This window comes from Narcine bancroftii, chromosome 13 (genome assembly GCF_036971445.1).
Source record: "Narcine bancroftii isolate sNarBan1 chromosome 13, sNarBan1.hap1, whole genome shotgun sequence".
NCBI classification, from domain to species: Eukaryota; Metazoa; Chordata; class Chondrichthyes; order Torpediniformes; family Narcinidae; genus Narcine; species Narcine bancroftii.
Window position 1 is genome coordinate 44,320,976 of NC_091481.1, and position 20,633 is coordinate 44,341,608.

At 42.5% G+C, this 20,633-nt stretch overlaps 1 protein-coding gene across 1 annotated transcript in view; it reads right to left on the reverse strand.

Annotated features, from left to right (window-relative positions):
* Positions 1–20,633, reverse strand: part of cfap54 (cilia and flagella associated protein 54) — a 1,315,566-nt gene that overhangs the window by 1,271,765 nt on the left and 23,168 nt on the right. Inside the window, exons 4-5 of the mRNA XM_069909968.1 lie at positions 18,741–18,912; positions 16,936–16,994 (exon numbers count right to left, since the gene is read on the reverse strand). Of these exons, the coding sequence (XP_069766069.1) occupies positions 16,936–16,994; positions 18,741–18,912 (231 nt within the window). The remainder of the gene's footprint in view (positions 1–16,935; positions 16,995–18,740; positions 18,913–20,633) is intronic.

The following is a 20,633-nucleotide window of genomic DNA, read 5'->3' on the forward strand; positions in this document are numbered from 1 at the left end:
ATGTTGGGGAGCAGGATGTTGGGGAGCAGGATGTTGGGGAGCAGGATGTTGGGGAGCAGGATGTTGGGGAGCAGGATGTTGGGGAGCAGGATGTTGGGGAGCAGGATGTTGGGGAGCAGGATGTTGGGGAGCAGGATGTTGGGGAGCAGGATGTTGGGGAGCAGGATGTTGGGGAGCAGGATGTTGGGGAGCAGGATGTTGGGGAGCACGATGTTGGTGAGCACGATGTTGGTGAGCATGATGTTGGGGAGCACCTCTTGAATGTGAAGGCTGGTCATGGTACACCTGGACTTACCCACGTTGGAGAGCACGACGGGAATGTAAAGGCTGGTCAGGGGACCGCCTGGACTTATCCACGTTGGGGAGCACGACGGAAACGTAAACTCTGGTCAGGGAACAGACTGGACTTACCCACATTGGGGAGCACAACGGGAATGCAAGACTGGTCAGAAGACCGCCTCAACTTACCCACGTTGAGGAGCACAACGGAAATGTAAAATCTGGTCAGAGGACCACATGGACTTACCCACGTAGGAGAGCACGATGGCAATGTAATGGCTGGTCAGGTTTACCCACGTTGGGGAGCAAGATGTTGGGGAGCACGTCGTGAATTTGAAGGCTGGTCAGGAGACCACCTGGACTTACCCTCGTTGGGGAGCACGACGGGAATGTAAAGTCTGGTCAGGCTTACCCACGTTGGGTTACCATGACGGAAACAAAGGCTGGTCAGGGGACCATCTGTACTTATCCACGTTGCGGAGCGTGACGGAATCTTAAAGTCTGGTCAGGGGACCGCCTGGACATACCCATGTTGGAGAGCACGAGGGGAATGTAAAGGCTGGTTAGGGGACCGCCTGAACATACCCATGTTGGAGAGCACGAGGGGAATGTAAAGGCTGGTTAGGGGACCGCCTGGACTTACCCATGTTGGGCAGCATGACGGGAACGTAAACTCTGGTCAGGGTACAGACTGGACTTACCCACATTGGGGAACACAACGGGAATGCAAGACTGGTCAGAAGACCGCCTCAACTTACCCACGTTGGGCAGCACGACGGGAACGTAAAGTCTGGTCAGGGGACCGCAAGGTCTTACTCACGTTGGGGAGCACGACTGGAATTTAAATGCTGGACAGGTGACTGTCTGGACTTACCCACGTTGGGGACCACAAGGGGAATGTAAAGGCTGGTCAGGGGACCACCTGGACTTACCCTCGTTGAGGAGCACAACGGAAATGTAAAATCTGGTCAGAGGACCACATGGACTTACCCACGTAGGAGAGCACGATGGCAATGTAATGGCTGGTCAGGTTTACCCACGTTGGGGAGCAAGATTTTTGGGAGCACGTCATGAATTTGAAGGCTGGTCAGGAGACCACCTGGACTTACCCTCGTTGGGAAGCACGACGGGAATGTAAAGGCTGGTCAGGGGACCGCCTGGACTTATCCACGTTGGGGAGCACGACGGAAACGTAAACTGTGGTCAGGGAACAGACTGGACTTACCCACATTGGGGAGCACAACGGGAATGCAAGACTGGTCAGAAGACCGCCTCAACTTACCCACGTTGAGGAGCACAACGGAAATGTAAAATCTGGTCAGAGGACCACATGGACTTACCCACGTAGGAGAGCACGATGGCAATGTAATGGCTGGTCAGGTTTACCCACATTGGGGAGCAAGATGTTGGGGAGCACGTCATGAATTTGAAGGCTGGTCAGGAGACCACCTGGACTTACCCTCGTTGGGAAGCACGACGGGAATGTAAAGTCTGGTCAGGCTTACCCACGTTGGGTTACCATGACGGAAACAAAGGCTGGTCAGGGGACCATCTGTACTTATCCACGTTGCGGAGCGTGACGGAATCTTAAAGTCTGGTCAGGGGACCGCCGGGACATACCCATGTTGGAGAGCACGAGGGGAATGTAAAGGCTGGTTCGGGGACCGCCTGGACATACCCATGTTGGAGAGCATGAGGGGAATGTAAAGGCTGGTTAGGGGACCGCCTGGACTTACCCATGTTGGGCAGCATGACGGGAACGTAAACTCTGGTCAGGGAACAGACTGGACTTACCCACATTGGGGAGCACAACGGGAATGCAAGACTGGTCAGAAGACCGCCTCAACTTACCCACGTTGGGCAGCATGACGGGAACGTAAAGTCTGGTCAGGGGACCGCCTGGTCTTACTCACGTTGAGGAGCACGACTGGAATTTAAATGCTGGACAGGTGACTGTCTGGACTTCCCCATGTTGGGGAGCATGACTGAAGCGTAAAATCTGGTCAGGCGACCGTCTGGACTTACCCTTGTAGGAGAGCACGACGGGGGTCACGTTTACCCACAATGGGAAGCACGATGTTGGGGAGCACGTTGTAAATGTGAAGGCTGGTCAGGGGACCACCTGGACTTACGCAGGTTGGGGAGCACGACGGGAATGTAAAGGCTGGTCAGGGGACGGCCTGGGCTTACCCACGTAGGAGAGCACGACCGCAATGTAATGGCTGGTCAGGTTTACCCACGTTGGGGAGCAGGATGTTGGGGAGCAGGATGTTGAGGAGCAGGATGTTGGGGAGCAGGATGTTGGGGAGCAGGATGTTGGGGAGCAGGATGTTGGGGAGCAGGATGTTGGGGAGCAGGATGTTGGGGAGCAGGATGTTGGGGAGCAGGATGTTGGGGAGCAGGATGTTGGGGAGCAGGATGTTGGGGAGCAGGATGTTGGGGAGCAGGATGTTGGGGAGCAGGATGTTGGGGAGCAGGATGTTGGGGAGCAGGATGTTGGGGAGCAGGATGTTGGGGAGCAGGATGTTGGGGAGCAGGATGTTGGGGAGCAGGATGTTGGGGAGCAGGATGTTGGGGAGCAGGATGTTGGGGAGCAGGATGTTGGGGAGCAGGATGTTGGGGAGCAGGATGTTGGGGAGCAGGATGTTGGGGAGCAGGATGTTGGGGAGCAGGATGTTGGGGAGCAGGATGTTGGGGAGCAGGATGTTGGGGAGCAGGATGTTGGGGAGCAGGATGTTGGGGAGCAGGATGTTGGGGAGCAGGATGTTGGGGAGCAGGATGTTGGGGAGCAGGATGTTGGGGAGCAGGATGTTGGGGAGCAGGATGTTGGGGAGCAGGATGTTGGGGAGCAGGATGTTGGGGAGCAGGATGTTGGGGAGCAGGATGTTGGGGAGCAGGATGTTGGGGAGCAGGATGTTGGGGAGCAGGATGTTGGGGAGCAGGATGTTGGGGAGCAGGATGTTGGGGAGCAGGATGTTGGGGAGCAGGATGTTGGGGAGCAGGATGTTGGGGAGCAGGATGTTGGGGAGCAGGATGTTGGGGAGCAGGATGTTGGGGAGCAGGATGTTGGGGAGCAGGATGTTGGGGAGCAGGATGTTGGGGAGCAGGATGTTGGGGAGCAGGATGTTGGGGAGCAGGATGTTGGGGAGCAGGATGTTGGGGAGCAGGATGTTGGGGAGCAGGATGTTGGGGAGCAGGATGTTGGGGAGCAGGATGTTGGGGAGCAGGATGTTGGGGAGCAGGATGTTGGGGAGCAGGATGTTGGGGAGCAGGATGTTGGGGAGCAGGATGTTGGGGAGCAGGATGTTGGGGAGCAGGATGTTGGGGAGCAGGATGTTGGGGAGCAGGATGTTGGGGAGCAGGATGTTGGGGAGCAGGATGTTGGGGAGCAGGATGTTGGGGAGCAGGATGTTGGGGAGCAGGATGTTGGGGAGCAGGATGTTGGGGAGCAGGATGTTGGGGAGCAGGATGTTGGGGAGCAGGATGTTGGGGAGCAGGATGTTGGGGAGCAGGATGTTGGGGAGCAGGATGTTGGGGAGCAGGATGTTGGGGAGCAGGATGTTGGGGAGCAGGATGTTGGGGAGCAGGATGTTGGGGAGCAGGATGTTGGGGAGCAGGATGTTGGGGAGCAGGATGTTGGGGAGCAGGATGTTGGGGAGCAGGATGTTGGGGAGCAGGATGTTGGGGAGCAGGATGTTGGGGAGCAGGATGTTGGGGAGCAGGATGTTGGGGAGCAGGATGTTGGGGAGCAGGATGTTGGGGAGCAGGATGTTGGGGAGCAGGATGTTGGGGAGCACGATGTTGGGGAGCACGATGTTGGGGAGCACGATGTTGGGGAGCACGATGTTGGGGAGCACGATGTTGGGGAGCACAATGTTGGGGAGCACGATGTTGGGGAGCACGATGTTGGGGAGCACGATGTTGGGGAGCACCTCTTGAATGTGAAGGCTGGTCATGGGACCACCTGGACTTACCCACGTTGGAGAGCACGACGGGAAAGTAAAGGCTGGTCAGGGGACCGCCTGGACTTATCCACGTTGGGGACCACGACGGAAACGTAAAGTCTGGACAGGGGACCACATGGACTTACCCATGAAGGAGAGCACGATGGGAATGTAAAGTCTGGTCAAAGGATCGCCTAGACAGACCCATGTTGGGGAGCACGAGGGGAATGTAAAGGTTGGTCAGGGAACCGTCTGGACTTACCCACGTTGGGGAGCACGACGGGTACGTAAAGTCTGGTCAGTGGACCGTATGCGGTAGTTTTAATAAGCAACAAAGTTTACCCGTAGTGGGATATAGACATGCTGCAGGCTTACCCACATTGGGGAGCACGAGGGGAATGCAAAGTCTGGTCAGAGGACCGCCTGCGGCAGTTTTAAACTAACAAACATGATTCATAGGGGAATATAGACATGCCTTGGACAATAACAACTTGACAACTTGGTGTGTTTATTATGTTCTCTAAATTGTATAAATACAGAAGTTGAGAAAGAAGTTAGACTGAACAAATGAAAAGTTGTAATAGCAGTTTTTCCTGGTGAGCTCAGGAATTGGGAAAAGGAGTTGATGGGTGCCGGCGGCATACCGAGGGGTATGTTGGTAATCAATGAAGGTTATCATCACAATAGAAAGGGTGAGGGAGGTAGTATGGGATTCCGGAGCAGTATGACTGTGAATGTCTTTTACATTTGCTTTCATGTTCTTTTGTTCAGTTCTTTGAATTATTGTCTTTGTCTCTCCCTTGTTTGTTTTTTTTAATTTCCTTTCTCTCGCGGCTCAGGTGGAATGGACCAAAGGTCAGACGATAAGAAATTGGGGGTGCGTGGGGAGGGGGTTCCTTGGGAAGAACCTGGGTATAATGACTAAGAGCATAAAAGTAGTCTCTTTTCATGTTAACGGCCTCAACAGTTCGGTGAAACAGAAAAGGGTCTTGGCACACATTAAAAAAAGGGGGTGGATTTGGCCTTTCTTCAAGAGACACATTTAACTCTTATTTAAACGATAAATTGGGAAACAGATTGAAATGACCAGAAGGAAGCAGCTTGGAATATGTGATTACAGATACAATGATAATTAAAAGATTTATAACAAATATGTACGTTAAGCTGCAAGGTAAGAAAAATGATGAAATAAGGTATAAACCCAAACAAAAGTGGGAAAAGGTCTTAAATATGAAGATAAAGAATGAAACATGGGAAAAGTTATGTTCTAGAACTATGAGGAATACAATAAACATAAGGTTATGTATGATACAGCATAATTGGTTACACAGGTTATATATCACTCCTCAAAAATTAAAATGGGATCCAACAATATCGGATAGGTGTTTTCGCTGTCAAACTGAAATGGGAACAACAATACATGCAATTTGGGCATGTACAAAAGTGAATACATTTTGGTAAGAACTAAATCAGATATTAAATAAAATCACAAAAAACAACATACCAAAAAATCCAGAAATTTTTCTTTTAAGTAACATAAGAAGAATTAGGTCTCAAATTGGATAAAGCACAAAAAAGATTCATTATGATAGCCTTAGCAATAGCAAAAAAATGTATAATGTCAACTTTGAAAATGGAAGAGAGCCTGAGAATACAGCAATTTTACATGGAAATGAATAAGTGTATTCCATTGGAAAAAATAACATATAATTTTAAAAATAAAATTATAATTACATCCAATTTTACCAGCACCTCTGGCAATCACCATGTTTATGAGGCACTAAGAAAGCCAAGGTACAGAAAAATAAAGAGTGAATGCAGGCAAATGGAATTAACAGAGATGGGCAAAAAGATCAATGTGGACTGGTAGGTTGACAGACCATTTTCTGTGCTGCATAATTGAGGCAGTTTCTTTTTATCTTGTCTATTAATGAATTGGATTATGGAAGGAATGTCTTTGTGGCTATCTTCTGATAGATGAAGGAGCAGGTAGTGTAGAGGAAACAAAGGCTGCAGAAGGTATTAGACAGATTAGAAGAATGCCACACCCTGGATGGTGGTGTAACACACTGACATCAGTGTGTATTGGGTGCGTGATTTGGAGTTTTTAAAGTTTGAGCGAGTGATGAAGAGTGAATCTGTTTAATTCACTCAAAAAATGCCTTGTGTGGTTATTTCAGAGTCCACTGCGATTCCAGTGGCCACAATTGGTGACCCCGATGAGTCCAAAACGTATTTTTTGGCAAACATGGACTCTGCAGCCATTGCTATGAAGCTGCCACCTTTCTGGATGGCTGAGTTTGAACTGTGGTTCCAACAGGCTAAAGAACAATTTCACCTTCCCAAAATCGAGTTGGACACCACTTGTTATTACTATCTCGTCAGAGCCCTGGACCAGGCCATCGCAGAAGGCCAGCGACTTCCTACAGGATCCACCATGCACCAGCAAGTTTGATGCTTTAAAAACACTTATTACAGGTATATGGTATGCCCCGTAAGGGAAGGGCAGCCAAACGACTATCTTGATGGGTTGGGAGACCGCGCCCCTTCAGAACTAATGGATGAAATGCTGTTCCTGGCATCTGGCGAAAGGCCCAATATGCTATTCGAGCAGCTCTTTTTAGAGCAAATGCCAGATGATATTAGACTCTTGTTATCCAAGTGTTCATTTGAACCAAGGGCTGTAGCTGCAGAGGCAGACATTCTATGACTGGCTAAAAAGGACAGCGAGGAAAGACAAGTCTGTGCAACCAACCCCTCCGATATTGACCCCGTGTCACTCTAGTGCTCTTAGCACATCACTCCCTACAAACAGACAACAGCCCAAAATGGGCAAGCAGCCTGTGTTTATCATCACAGGTGTTGGGGATGCCCACAAGGGCCTTCCCCCCCTGCTCGTTTGTGGAAAAGGGCTGCAGCGGTTGGCGAAAAACTGTCCCAGCGAAAATTTCGGGTGGACACGGGTTCAGGTTAATGTATTTTCACCCACTGGTTTTGACACATGCCATCCTTTCCCAGACCTGCAACTATGAACAGTTAACAGTTCCAACATTCTGACCTTTGGCATCAGGAAGATAAATGTCAAGTTCAAGAATCATTTCTATACTTGGCCATTCACTATAACAGCAGTATCCTGACCTTTGCTTGGTGCAGATTTTCTTCAGGCTCATTCATTCCTCATCGACTTAAAAGAGCAAAGGTCAATTGTTGGAAAAACTTTTCAGACCATTCCTCTGGCAGATGCCCATACCCCTGCTATGCACCTTCAAACATGAAATAAACCAGTGGATAAATTCTCCAAGCTGGTATAAGATTTCCCTAAGATTACTACTCTACAATTTTCTGCCTCCTCTGCAAAGCACAGCGTTCTCACCGGATTTGTATGAAGGGCCCTCCTATCCATGCTAAAGGCTAAAATGTGTCGCTTGCCTCCAGAGAAGTTTCATTTAGCTAAGGAAGAGTTTGCCAAGATGGAAGAACTAGGCATAATTGTAGGTCTGACAGCCCCTGAGCATCCCCATTACACATGGTCCTGAAACACAATGGAGGTTGGCAACCAGGTGGAGATTACAGGCGGCTTAATGACACCACCATCCTGGATCGTTATCCGATACCTCATATTCAGGATTTCTCGGCTATCACCAAGTACCAGTAGAGCCAGAAGACATTCCAAAAACAGCAATAATTACTCCATTTGGGTTGTTCAAATTTTTACGAATGCCATTTGGATTAAAGAATGCCGCCCAATCATTTAAATGGGCGATAGATGCTTTAGGACGTGGTATGACCAATGTCTTCATTTACCTCGATTACATTTTAGTGCCCAATGGGACTAAGCAAGGACATTTGGAATATCTTCGTACACTTTTTAATTATCTTCAAGAATTTGGACTGACCATCAGTCCAGATAAATGCATTTTTGGACAAGAAACAATTGATTTCTTGGGGCATAGGATTACTCCAGAAGGCGTGACCCCGCTACCTTGCAAAGTTGAGACCATTACCAAATACTCAAAGCCTGCTACGGTTAAAATCTTAGAAATTCTTGGGAATGGTCAATTTTTACTATTGGTTTCTTCCGTGAACAGGTCATATTATGAAGCCTCTTTTCAATTTACTGTCCGGAAGCACCAGAACTATCCATTAGACTGAAGAAGGAAACACCTTCTTGAAGATGAAAAATTTGCTGACTCATGTCACTATGCTCAGTTATCCAGTTTTAAATGGAGCCACCACCCTTTCTACAGATGCTTCCAGTATGGCCAGAGGAGGTGCACTTCATCAGTATGTCAATGGGCAATGGAAACCGTTAGCATTCTTCAACCACCATCTTCATGAAGCAGATAAGAAATACTGTGCTTTTGGCCACTTACTTGTCTATTCGACACTTCCGCGTTTTTTTTTGGAGGGCAGAGATTAAGGGGAAGCCCCTAAAATTTGTGTTTTCCAAGGTCGCAGAGCCCTGGTCAGCACAACAACAATGGCAATTATCATTCATTTCACAGTGATAAGACAGGTTTACACGGTGGCCCGAGGCCGTACCTGTGGTTGATGCTACTACAGACACTTGTGCTCAGGCATTCCTCAGGTGTCTCGTTTTGTTTACTGGAGCATATTACTTTGAAAAGAAGACCACAATTTATTTCCTCACTGTTGACAGCCTTGTCTCACTTGTTCGGTGCAACAATTCATCATACAAATGCCCATCATCCCCAGGCTAATGGAACGGTGGAAAGATTTCATTGGCATCTCAAGTCAGCCTTGATGGCTCAGTTAGAGAGCCCAAACTGGGCTGATGAGCTGCCCTGGGTATTACTGGACATTAGAACAACTCCAAAGGAGAATCTACAGAGGTCGTGTACGGCGCACCATTGGTGGTTCTGGGGAGTTCATCCCCTACAATTCCAACTTCAACAATGATGAGGAAGAGCATAGGAAAAATGACCCCCATATCACGTTTGTATGGAAAAACCTCTTCCTTTGTGCCTGAAGACCTCAAAAACAGCGAATATGTCTTTATCCATAAGTGAATACTTGGTCAAACTGAAAGGATACTCAGATAAACGGTCGACCTTTATATTGGACATTGGAGGGAAGCCACAGTCTTTCACTATTGACAGGCTTAAAACAGCTTATGTGGACAAGTCTTCCTCACTGCACCAGCCAAGAGTCCATCGCAGAGATCAACCACCTAAAAAACAGACAAACCTTTCTGTCGGTTCTTTGGGGGGTGGGGGGGGGGGGAAGTGTGTAGTGGAACTGAGGCAGCACTACCACTCCCAAGAGGCATCAAACTCCCAGTGTGTCATGATGTCACCGCGTCTCAGGCATGTGATTCCGGATTTTAAAAGATTGCACGGTTTATGAAAAATAAATCCATTTGATTCACTCTAAAACACCACTGTAATTCCAATGGCCACAGCAACAAACTAAATTCCATGTCAGAAAGTGTACAGACATGCACTTTGGTAGAAAAAAAAATGGCCAGACTATTTTTGAAATGAGGAGAAAATTGAAAATATCCAGATGCAAAGGGACCTGGAAGTCCTTGTACAAAATAGCCTGAATGTAAACCTGCCTGTTGAGATAGTATTGAAGATGGCAAAAGCAATGCTTGCATTCATTTCGAGAGAAATAGAATACAAGGACACCATTATGATGGTGAGGCTTTATAAAGCACTGGTGAGACCTTACTTTTTTTTTGTAATTTTTTATTTTTCACACCATAAACCACATTAACCATGATACATACTTTTTCCTTTTCAAATATATACAGTGCCATTTTCTCCCCCCTTCCCTCCTCCCATCCCACCCTCCCTACCTCCCCCCTCCCGTCCATTTAAAGTACAAAATCTAGGATACATTAAACCAGTCAAACAATGTTGTCATTCAATAAAAATAAACAAGAAATTCCACTGAGTCAATTCTTTTCATTTCCTTCTCCTTTCGTTAATTTAGGTAGTGAATGTCCCCGGTAGGTTTTCGCTATTGTGTTTCATGTATGGCTCCCATATTTGTTCAAATATTTCAATATTATTTCTTAAACTATATGTTATTTTTTCTAATGGAATACATTTATTCATTTCTATATACCATTGTTGTATTTTCAAATTATCTTCCGATTTCCAGGTTGACATAATACATTTTTTTGCTACGGCTAGAGCTATCTTAACAAATCTTTTTTGTGCATCCTCCAAATCAATTCCAAATTCTTTGTTTTTTATGTTACTTAGGAGGAAGATCTCTGGATTCTTTGGTATATTGTTTTTTGTTATTTTATTTAATATTTGGTTTAGATCTTCCCAAAATTTTTCTACTTTCTCACATGTCCAGATTGCATGAATTGTTGTTCCCATTTCTTTTTTTACATCGAAAACATCTATCAGATACTGTTGGGTCCCATTTATTTAACTTTTGAGGTGTAATGTATAGCCTGTGTATCCAGTTATATTGTATCATATGTAACCTCGTATTTATTGTATTTCTCATCGTTCCAGAACATAACTTCTCCCATGTTTCCTTTTTTATCTTTATATTTAAATCTTGTTCCCATTTCTGTTTAGTTTTACCATTTGTTTCCTCATTCTCCTTTTCTTGCAGTTTAATATACATATTTGTTATAAATCTTTTGATTATCATTGTATCTGTAATCACATATTCAAAGTTACTTCCCTCTGGTAAACTCAGACTGCTTCCTAATTTGTCCTTCAAGTAGGATCTCAATTGGTAATATGCCAGCACTGTATCTTGAGTTATATTGTATTTATCTTTCATTTGTTCAAAGGATAATAATCTATTTCCTGAAAAACAATTTTCTATTCTTTTGATCCCTTTTTTCTCCCATTCTCTAAAGGAAAGGTTATCTATTGTAAAAGGGAGTAACTTGTTTTGCGTCAATATTAGTTTTGGTAATTGATAATTTGTTTTATTTCTTTCTGCATGAATCTTCTTCCAAATATTGAGTAGATGATGTAATACTGGAGAACTTCTATATTGTACCAATTTTTCATCCCATTTATATAATATGTGTTCAGGTATCTTTTCCCCTAGTTTATCTAATTCTAATCTAGTCCAATCTGGCTTTTCCCTTGTTTGATAAAAATCTGATAGGTATCTTAATTGTGCAGCTCTATAATAATTTTTAAAGTTTGGCAGTTGTAAGCCTCCTTGTTTATACCATTCTGTTAATTTATCTAGTGCTATCCTCGGTTTCCCCCCTTTCCATAAAAATTTCCTTATTATTTTCTTTAACTCCTTGAAGAATTTCTCTGTCAGGTGTATTGGCAATGCCTGAAATAGGTATAAAATCCTTGGAAAAATGTTCATTTTTTTTTAAATTTTTTATTTTTCACACCATAAATCACATTAAACATGGTACACACTTTTTACTTTTCACACATATACAGTGCCATTTTCTCCCCCACCTCCTCCCTCCTCCCATCCCACCCTCCCTACCTACCCCCTCCCGTCCATTTAAGGTATACATTCTAGGATACATTAAACCAGTCAGACAATGTTGTCATTCAATAAAAATACACCAGAAATTCTACTGAGTCCATTCTTTTCATTTACTTTTCCTTCCATTAACTTAGGTAATGACTGTCCCCGGTAGGTTTTCGCTATTGTATTTAATGTAAGGCTCCCAAATTTGTTCGAATATTTCAATATTATTTCTTAAACTATATGTTATTTTTTCCAATGGAATACATTTATTCATTTCTATATACCATTGTTGTATTTTCAAATTATCTTCCAATTTCCAGGTTGACATAATACATTTTTTTGCTACGGCTAGAGCTATCTTAACAAATCTTTTTTGTGCATCCTCCAAATCAATTCCAAATTCTTTGTTTTTTATGTTACTTAGGAGGAAGATCTCTGGATTCTTTGGTATATTGTTTTCTGTTATTTTATTTAATATCTGATTTAGATCTTCCCAAAATTTTTTTACTTTCTCACATGTCCAGATTGCATGAATTGTTGTTCACATTTCTTTTTTACATCGAAAACATCTATCAGATACTGTTGGGTCCCATTTATTTAACTTTTGAGGTGTGATGTATAGCCTGTGTATCCAGTTATATTGTATCATACGTAACCTCGTATTTATTGTATTTGTCATCGTTCCGGAGCATAACTTCTCCCATGTTTCCTTTTTTATCTTTATATTTAAATCTTGTTCCCATTTTTGTTTAGTTTTACCATTTGTTTCCTCATTCTCCTTTTCTTGCAGTTTAATATACATATTTGTTATAAATCTTTTGATTATCATTGTATCTGTAATCACATATTCAAGGTTACTTCCCTCTGGCAAACTCAAGCTGCTTCCTAATTTATCCTTCAAGTAGGATCTCAATTGGTAATATGCCAGCGCTGTATCTTGAGTTATATTGTACTTATCTTTCATTTGTTCAAAGGATAAGAAACTATTTCCTGAAAAACAATTTTCTATTCTTTTGATCCCTTTTTTTCCCATTCTCTAAAGGAAAGGTTATCTATTGTAAAAGGGAGTAACTTGTTTTGCGTCAATATTAGTTTTGGTCATTGATAATTTGTTTTATTTCTTTCTACATGAATCTTCTTCCAAATATTGAGGAGATGATGTAATACTGGAGAACTTCTATGTTGTACCAATTTTTCATCCATTTATATAATATGTGTTCAGGTATCTTTTCCCTAGTTTATCTAATTCTAATCTCGTCCAATCTGGCTTTTCCCTTGTTAGATAAAAATCTGATAGGTATCTTAATTGTGCGGCTCTATAATAATTTTTAAAATTTGGCAGTTGTAAGCCTCCTTGTTTATACCATTCTGTTAATGTAACTAGTGCTATCCTCGGTTTCCCCCCTCTCCATAAAAATTTCCTTATTATTTTCTTTAACTCCTTGAAGAATTTCTCTGTCAGTTGTATTGGCAATGCCTGAAATAAGTAAAATATCCTTGGAAAAATGTTCATTTTAATACAGTTTATCCTTCCTATTAGTGTTAGTGGTAAATCTTTCCAATGCTCTAAATCATCCTGTAATTTTTTCATTAGTGGATAATAATTGAGTTTATATAGTTGGCCGAGATTTTTGTTTATTTGTACACCTAGGTATCTTATTGCTTGCATTTGCCATCTAAATGGTGATTCCTTCTTAAATTTTGAGAAATCCGCATTATTCATAGGCATTGCTTCACTTTTATTTACGTTTATCTTGTAACCCGACACTTCTCCATATTCCTTCAATTTCTTATATAATTCTTTTATTGATAGTTCTGGTTCTGTTAAGTACACTATAACATCATCCGCAAATAAACTGATTTTATATTCCTTGTCTTTTATTTTTATTCCTTTTATATTATTATCTGTTCTTATCAATTCTGCTAGTGGTTCTATAGCTAACGCAAACAATAAAGGTGATAGTGGGCATCCCTGCTGTGTTGACCTGCTTAAGTTAAATTGTTTTGATACATGTCCATTTACTGTCACTTTCGCTAACGGTCCCTTATATAATGCTTTAATCCAATTAATATACTTCTCCGGTAAACTGAATTTTTGCAATACTTTGAACAAATAATTCCATTCTACTCTGTCAAAGGCCTTCTCTGCGTCTTCGGACAGATAAGGCCTTCACTTCTTTCTGTTCTTCTTCTTCTTCTTCCTCTGGATTGACCATCTGTTGTTTCCTTGTTTTCTTTTTACCCTCTTCTTTCTTGTTGTCGTTATTGTCTGTGTTCTGCACCTGCTGCTGTGCTGCAGGTGTCTCTCTCAGCTGTGGAGATCGACTCCGCAGCTGTTCCCCCCTCCCGTCAGTGTGCTTTTTTTCATGCGCAGTTGCGCACTTTTACTCGGCTCTGCGAGCCATTTTTGTAGTCCCAAGCCCGGGACCTCCACTGACCTGTGGGTGCGGGCTTCTCTCTCCGCGGCGGGCCTCTTCGGACAGGTAAGGCCTTCACCTTCTTCTTCCGACGTCTTTCCTTCTTCTTTTCTTCCCGTTGTTTTTGGTTTTTCTTTCTTCGCTGCCATTGTCTTCACACTTTTACTTTCACTTTGTTTTGGTTTTTAAGTTTGTGCCTTTGTTTTTTCTCTATCTTTTTTTAACTTTTCTGGAGAGGGCTGGAGTTCCCCGACCGGCCACTACTCCATCACGTGACTCCCCCCGTGAGACCTTACTTGGCAGATTGTTAGCAGTTAGATATTGGCTCTTCACTTCAGGAAAGATGTGCTGACGTTGGAAAGTGTTCAAAGGAAGTTCACAAGGATAATTCTAGGAATGAGGAGCATTTGACAGCTGGAATTTAGGAGAATTGGGGGGGTGGGGAGGGGGGAAATCTCACTGAAACATTTTGAATGTTGAAAGGCATGGACAGAGTAGATGTGGTTCCCCATAGAGGGAGAATGTAGGACGCCATAATTTCAGGAATGAAGGAGGTCTGCTTAAAACAGAGATGCAAAGGTATTTCTTCATCCAGAGGGTGGTAAATTTGTGGAATTTACTGCCAAAGATAGTTGTGAAGGCCAGGTCATCAGTTACATTTTAGTAGGTTCTTAATTAGCCAGGGCCTTAAAGGTTATGGGAAGAAGGCTAGGCAATAGGGCTGAGCAGGAAAATGCATTAGCTTATGATTGAATGGGCTTAAAAGCCTCTTTATGCTCTTGTGCCTTATGATTCGCCTCCAGCTCTCAAGAGTGCTGAACTTTCCAAAGTCATTTTTTGAAGATTGACTCCTGATTGAAGCACGACTCTATTGAAAGGGGAGTTTCCCTTTCTCCTGGCTTACACAACCACTAAAATAACTTGCCCAATCAGTTATTTTCTGTAGTTTATGACACTTTACTGCACACAAGTTGATACTTAAAACATGAGACGAGAAAAGGGTCACAAGCTTGTTCTATCATTCGGCATAATCATGGTTCTTCTTCAATCTCACTTTCACCACATTTATTGATTCCAAAAATGTATGATTTGGCCAAGGTGTGAATACATTAATTGACAGAACACCTACAGCTTTCCAAGTAAAAAATGTCAAATATCAAAACACCTAAACCACCTAAAGAAGATGCTTGACTGGGCACAGAAGGTAAACCTGTGGCTCAAACCCAGCAATTGTTGGTTCCATCTCAATCAAGTCAGCTATGTGGAACACGTATTCACCAGCAAGGGCCTGGAGGCAGACCCCTACAAAAATGAGGGCCATCAGCAATGATCCCTGGGCATGGTGAATTACTTGGGCAAGTTCATCCCCAACTGACAGCCCTGCTCAGACAGTTGATCCAGAGAGACATCGAATGGACCTGGGACGAACAACAACATGCCTCCAATGCCCTAAATAAACACGTCTTGCCCTCCAGTCCACACTTACTATGACGTACGTAGACCTGCGATGCCTCACTCTACGGTCTAAGAGCAGTGTGCCTGCAGGACAGAAGACCAGTGGTGTTCACTTCCAGGACACTTACAGACGTGGAAACGAGATATGCTCAGATTGGAAAACAGCTACTGGTGGCTCAAAATTCAATGATTACATCTACACCAAAGAAACCAACGACTTACCTCTGTTGACTGTAATAAACAAGCCAATTCACAGTGCAGGTGAGACTGTAGTGAATGATGCTCAGGCTCCAGAAATACCACATTTCCTCTCCATGACGAACTACTTATTGATGAAGAGATAATCAAGAAGAGCCTAAGAGCAGTCATCCCTAGCACACTGCAGAATATGTATGTGGAGATCCTGCACAGCGGGCACCCTGGCACAGAAGCGACAAAACGCAGAGCAAGGAACATTGTCTTCTGTCCAGGTATGACAGGGAACTTAGACGACAAGGTATCATCCTGCTCAGTGTGCAACAGTACCAAGCCACACCAGCAAAAAGAGCCACTGCAGCTACACCCAGTACCTGACCTACCCTGGTCGACCATGGATATTGACATTTTTCTTTTAAATTTTATTTTACATTTGCTTCAAAACATACACAGTATTTATCCATAACATGAAAATGATAAAAGAATGACAACACAAAAATAATATAATTTTTATATATTTTCTCCCCTCAAAAAAAAAGCAGGGAAAAAAAGAAAAAAAGCCTGTCTAATAAACCTATATCTTTTGATTAATTAATTAATTGCCATTTACATAACAATCTTAAACCATGGGTTCTGGGGTCCTCTGGGCTTATAACAACATTCACTATATCATGCGGGGGTGGGGGGTAGCTCAAGAAAGGGGATATAAACAGCCCCCACCATAGGTTGCTCTGCACCCATTGCAGTCGCTTTGCAGCCACCATAGTCACACCAGCACACTGCACATGCACGAGCTCTGTGAAGGCATGTCAGTTTAATTGAGTATTAGCAGTGAGCAGATGCCAGTGAGCTCTCGCTCCCTACCCTGTTTGTCATGTTTGATTGTATTCACTAAAGTCTTTTATTTGGTTTACCTCACTCACTGAATTAACTCATTATTAAGTAAACAATAACAAACAGGTATACACTTTTGTTTAAAATATTCCTATCAAACACTTTGGATATTTTATTACAAAATTTATTACAGGAGCAAGAGACAATCAAAAAGGGTACATCAGAAATGAGAAACATTTCTTATCTACTTGGTAAAAATAAATCAACTCCAGAAACTTTGTGTGCCACTTTGGACAATTTAAAACATCACAAGACTAACTCAATAATGAAAATAATTGAAAAAAAATGTAGCATGCTTTTTGCCTTACCTGAGCATAGAGTGCCAAAACCATGAAATGTCTACAGATGTTATAAATGCAAGTTGTACCTAAAAACAAAGAAACAAATAAATGCATTTCCATCTTCATAGAAAGGTATATTAAGGTCCTTCATTATTAAACAATTAATAAAAACAAACAGCTACAATATTTTTTTAAATATCAGAAGAAATATTTGATAGATCAAAACACTAATTATTTTGTCTTTCATAAACTGGAGTTAAATGATAAAATGCTGCAGGCCTTGTCAGAAGATACACCATTTTCATGCATAGAAATGTAAATGTTATAAAATTGTGCTCTTACAAAATTAGAATGACACTACAAACCTCTGAAGTTCATCAATTGTGTTCATGAACCATTGATTTGAATATTATGAAGGCAAACATGTAAATCAATCAAGCTGTGAAGAAGAGCAAAATGCAGACCATAAAGAGGTACCAGACCAGGAATGGTCCCAAGAGTAATAGAAGTTACATTGGAGTTAGAGCAAATACAGAAAAAAAACATAAATGCAAAATAAATATTGAAATGAAAGTTATTCCTTATGAGTGAGCCACTAACTTTAATCAAAATTGCTAATAGAATTAAATTTACTCTGACAACTCATGGTCAACTTGATGGAGGTCTACAAGATAATGAGAGGCATAGGTGGACACCCAGGACCTTTTTCCCAGAGCGACAGTGGCAAATACCAAAGGACATCTGTATCTGAGGGTAAGAAAGTTCAGGAGAAAAAAAAAAATCAGGTGCATGTTGTGAATAGTAGTGGTTGCCTGGAATGCATTGCCAGCAGTGGCAGAGGCTGGTACAACAAGGACATTTAAGACTCTTAGACAGGCACTTTGACACAAGAAAAATAGAAGGTTATAGATGTGAGGAAGGAAAGGTTTAGATTGTCGAGTAGATTGATATAGGCTAGCACAACATTGTGGGCTGAAGGCCCCATACTGTACTATAATGTTCTATGTTCTAAGATGGTCCCTGATACAAGGGACTGGTTGAAGTTGCCAACTTTGCAAATTAGCAAACAGGTCACTCTGAGTTGTACCACACCAAATCCTCTCACACAAATCTGTTTCAGTCATGTGATCAATAGTGCTTTCCAATAATGGGTGAATCTGCAAAGCTGCCAAATATTCCTTCATCTGCAATGGTGCCAAGCTCTGCCAGGCAACAGGCACATAATCTGTTCATCACAGTGAAAAAAAATCATGTTTTTTTTTCCAAAGTACAAATGCTGTTCCTCCAGCAGAGTTTTTTTTGCGCCAGATTCCAGCATCTGCTGTCCCTCACAAGGTAGGATTCCCCAACTAGTACACTTCATCTGAAAATTTAGATATTTTATTAACAATTTCATGTTAGTTGTAATTTATAAGCAAATGACCATTTTCCCCCAGGTTATGCCGCTACTTAACCTCCAATCAGAGTGTGATCTGCAGATAGTTATCAGTCAGGTTTAAGCCTTTTGTCCACTATTAAAACATCATTTGGTAACCTCAATGGTGAGAAAACATCTGGACATTATGGAAATTTCCACACCATATCTGCAAATTTCCGTTCAGTTCAGATGACAGATGACACAACACCAACTCACCAACCTTGCAAATTCAGAAAACCATCCCAGGCAGTTTAGAAAAAAAATACAAATTTTTCTTCATTTTTTGTAACTGTGTATTTGGAGAATGCCACACACAAAATAATTTTGAACTTTAATAATCAAACTTCTATAAACAATAATTTATTTTAACTATGTAAATTGATTAGATTCTGAAAATCAGGGGAAAATACGGTACCATTGAATATGAGCCAGAAAAGATGTTCTTTGGGCAAGGCAACCTGCATAATGAGTCGAAGAAATTTAAGAATACTCAGGCACTTCTTCTTTGACTCCGGATTCAGTAGTTTTGGATCAACTTTTTTCACTAATTGGTAAGTGCAAACACTGTTCATCTGCAGTGCATGAAACTACAAAGCAAAAGAATAATATTAGTTTTCATTATATATATCTATAACCATTGACTCAACCTCCATTCTATTTGTTCTGATACACAATACTTAATGCATGATCAAATGTGTGTTTTTCAAAGTCTTACAGTGTAACAAACGGTTTTCAAGTTCAAATGCAAATTAGTTTCCACTCAAATACAAGCATATCCTGTATAACACAGCTAATACATTCCAAGCAAGTTCAGTGTAATGGAAAACCGCACTTTTCAAAGCACAGTCTACTTTAATGTAATACGTTCCAATCCTATAATTATTTAGGGTTAGTGTTTGTGTCAAATCGCCCACGAGACTTTCACCAGTTGGATCGAAACTGCCACCGAGATGCGAATCTCTGACAATGTTAAATTGCTGTTTTAATTAAATAACCCAGCTCATCCCAATCTTTCAGGAAATTGCTCCCTGATTGTTGTTCTGTTCACTGATATCTAGAGTGTTGCCTCACAACTCTCTCTGAAGCTTGCGTTTCTTACCAGGTCAGGAGGGGAGGGTGAATCACTAGTTTTATTTAATTTATCAAAAGCAGCAAAGTGTGGACTGGGATTCAATCCTGCCACATCAGAGCAGAGATTTTTTAAAAAACAGGTTCACATTAGTGTAAGGCAGTGTGCTGCAGGATAGTGCAGGGAGCCCAATCACAGCAGGAACAGCAATAACTTTCAACACAGCCATTTAATTCTCTCTATTCCACAGCTCAGCACTTATATTTCAGACGAGTCTTGCAAAGTATTACGGTTTAAATAGCAACAACAATAACATTTTACTGTTGCAAATTTAAAACTGAAGGTCAGAAATTTCAAACCACATTATATCAAAACCTGTGCTTTTCAAAACCATGTGGTACAGGGTATGCTTGTATAATTTATATCCCGTGGTCTGTGCCTGGTGGTGTGCCTCAGGAATCAGCGCTGGGACCATTGTTGTTTGTCATCTATATCAATGATCTGGAAGATCATGTGGTAAATTGGATCAGCAAGTTTACAGATGACACTAAGATTGGAGGTGCTGTGGACAAAGCATGCAGAGGGATCTGGATCAGTTGGTGAAATGGACTGAAAAATGGCAGATAGAATTTAATGCAGACAAGTATGTTGCATTTTGGAAGGACAAACCAAGAAAGGACATACATGACAAATGGTAGGGCACTGAAGAGAGTGATACAACAGAGGAATCTGGGAATATAGATATGCAATTCCCTGAAAGTGGCATCATAGAGCTGAAAAGAGACCTTTTGGCAGATTTGCCTTCATAAATCAAAGTATTTTAGCGACTCCACGGAGGCGTAATCGAACTGGCTCAGGAGGTTCCGAGTGACGTCATGATGTCACAATGCGATGACGTCATTTGGAACATGCAGGGTTTTAAAAATCCGCAGGTGACTGTTTGAGTAACTACGTCTGATCCTTTTCTCGTTCTTCATTTCACACTGTGACACAGTTGCTACGTTGGTGACCCCAACAGGCCCAAACTGATTTTGGACCCATCATGGACCACACAGCGGTTTCACTCAAACTGCACGTCTTTTGGACTACTCAACCTGAATTTGGTTCAGTCCGCAAGATAGAAGTAGATGCCACTAAGTACTATCACGTGGTAAGTGCCCTTGACCAGGACACGGCCGATCAAGTAGTGTATCTCCTTTGGGACCCACCAGCTCTCGCCAAGTATGAAACCCTAAAAGC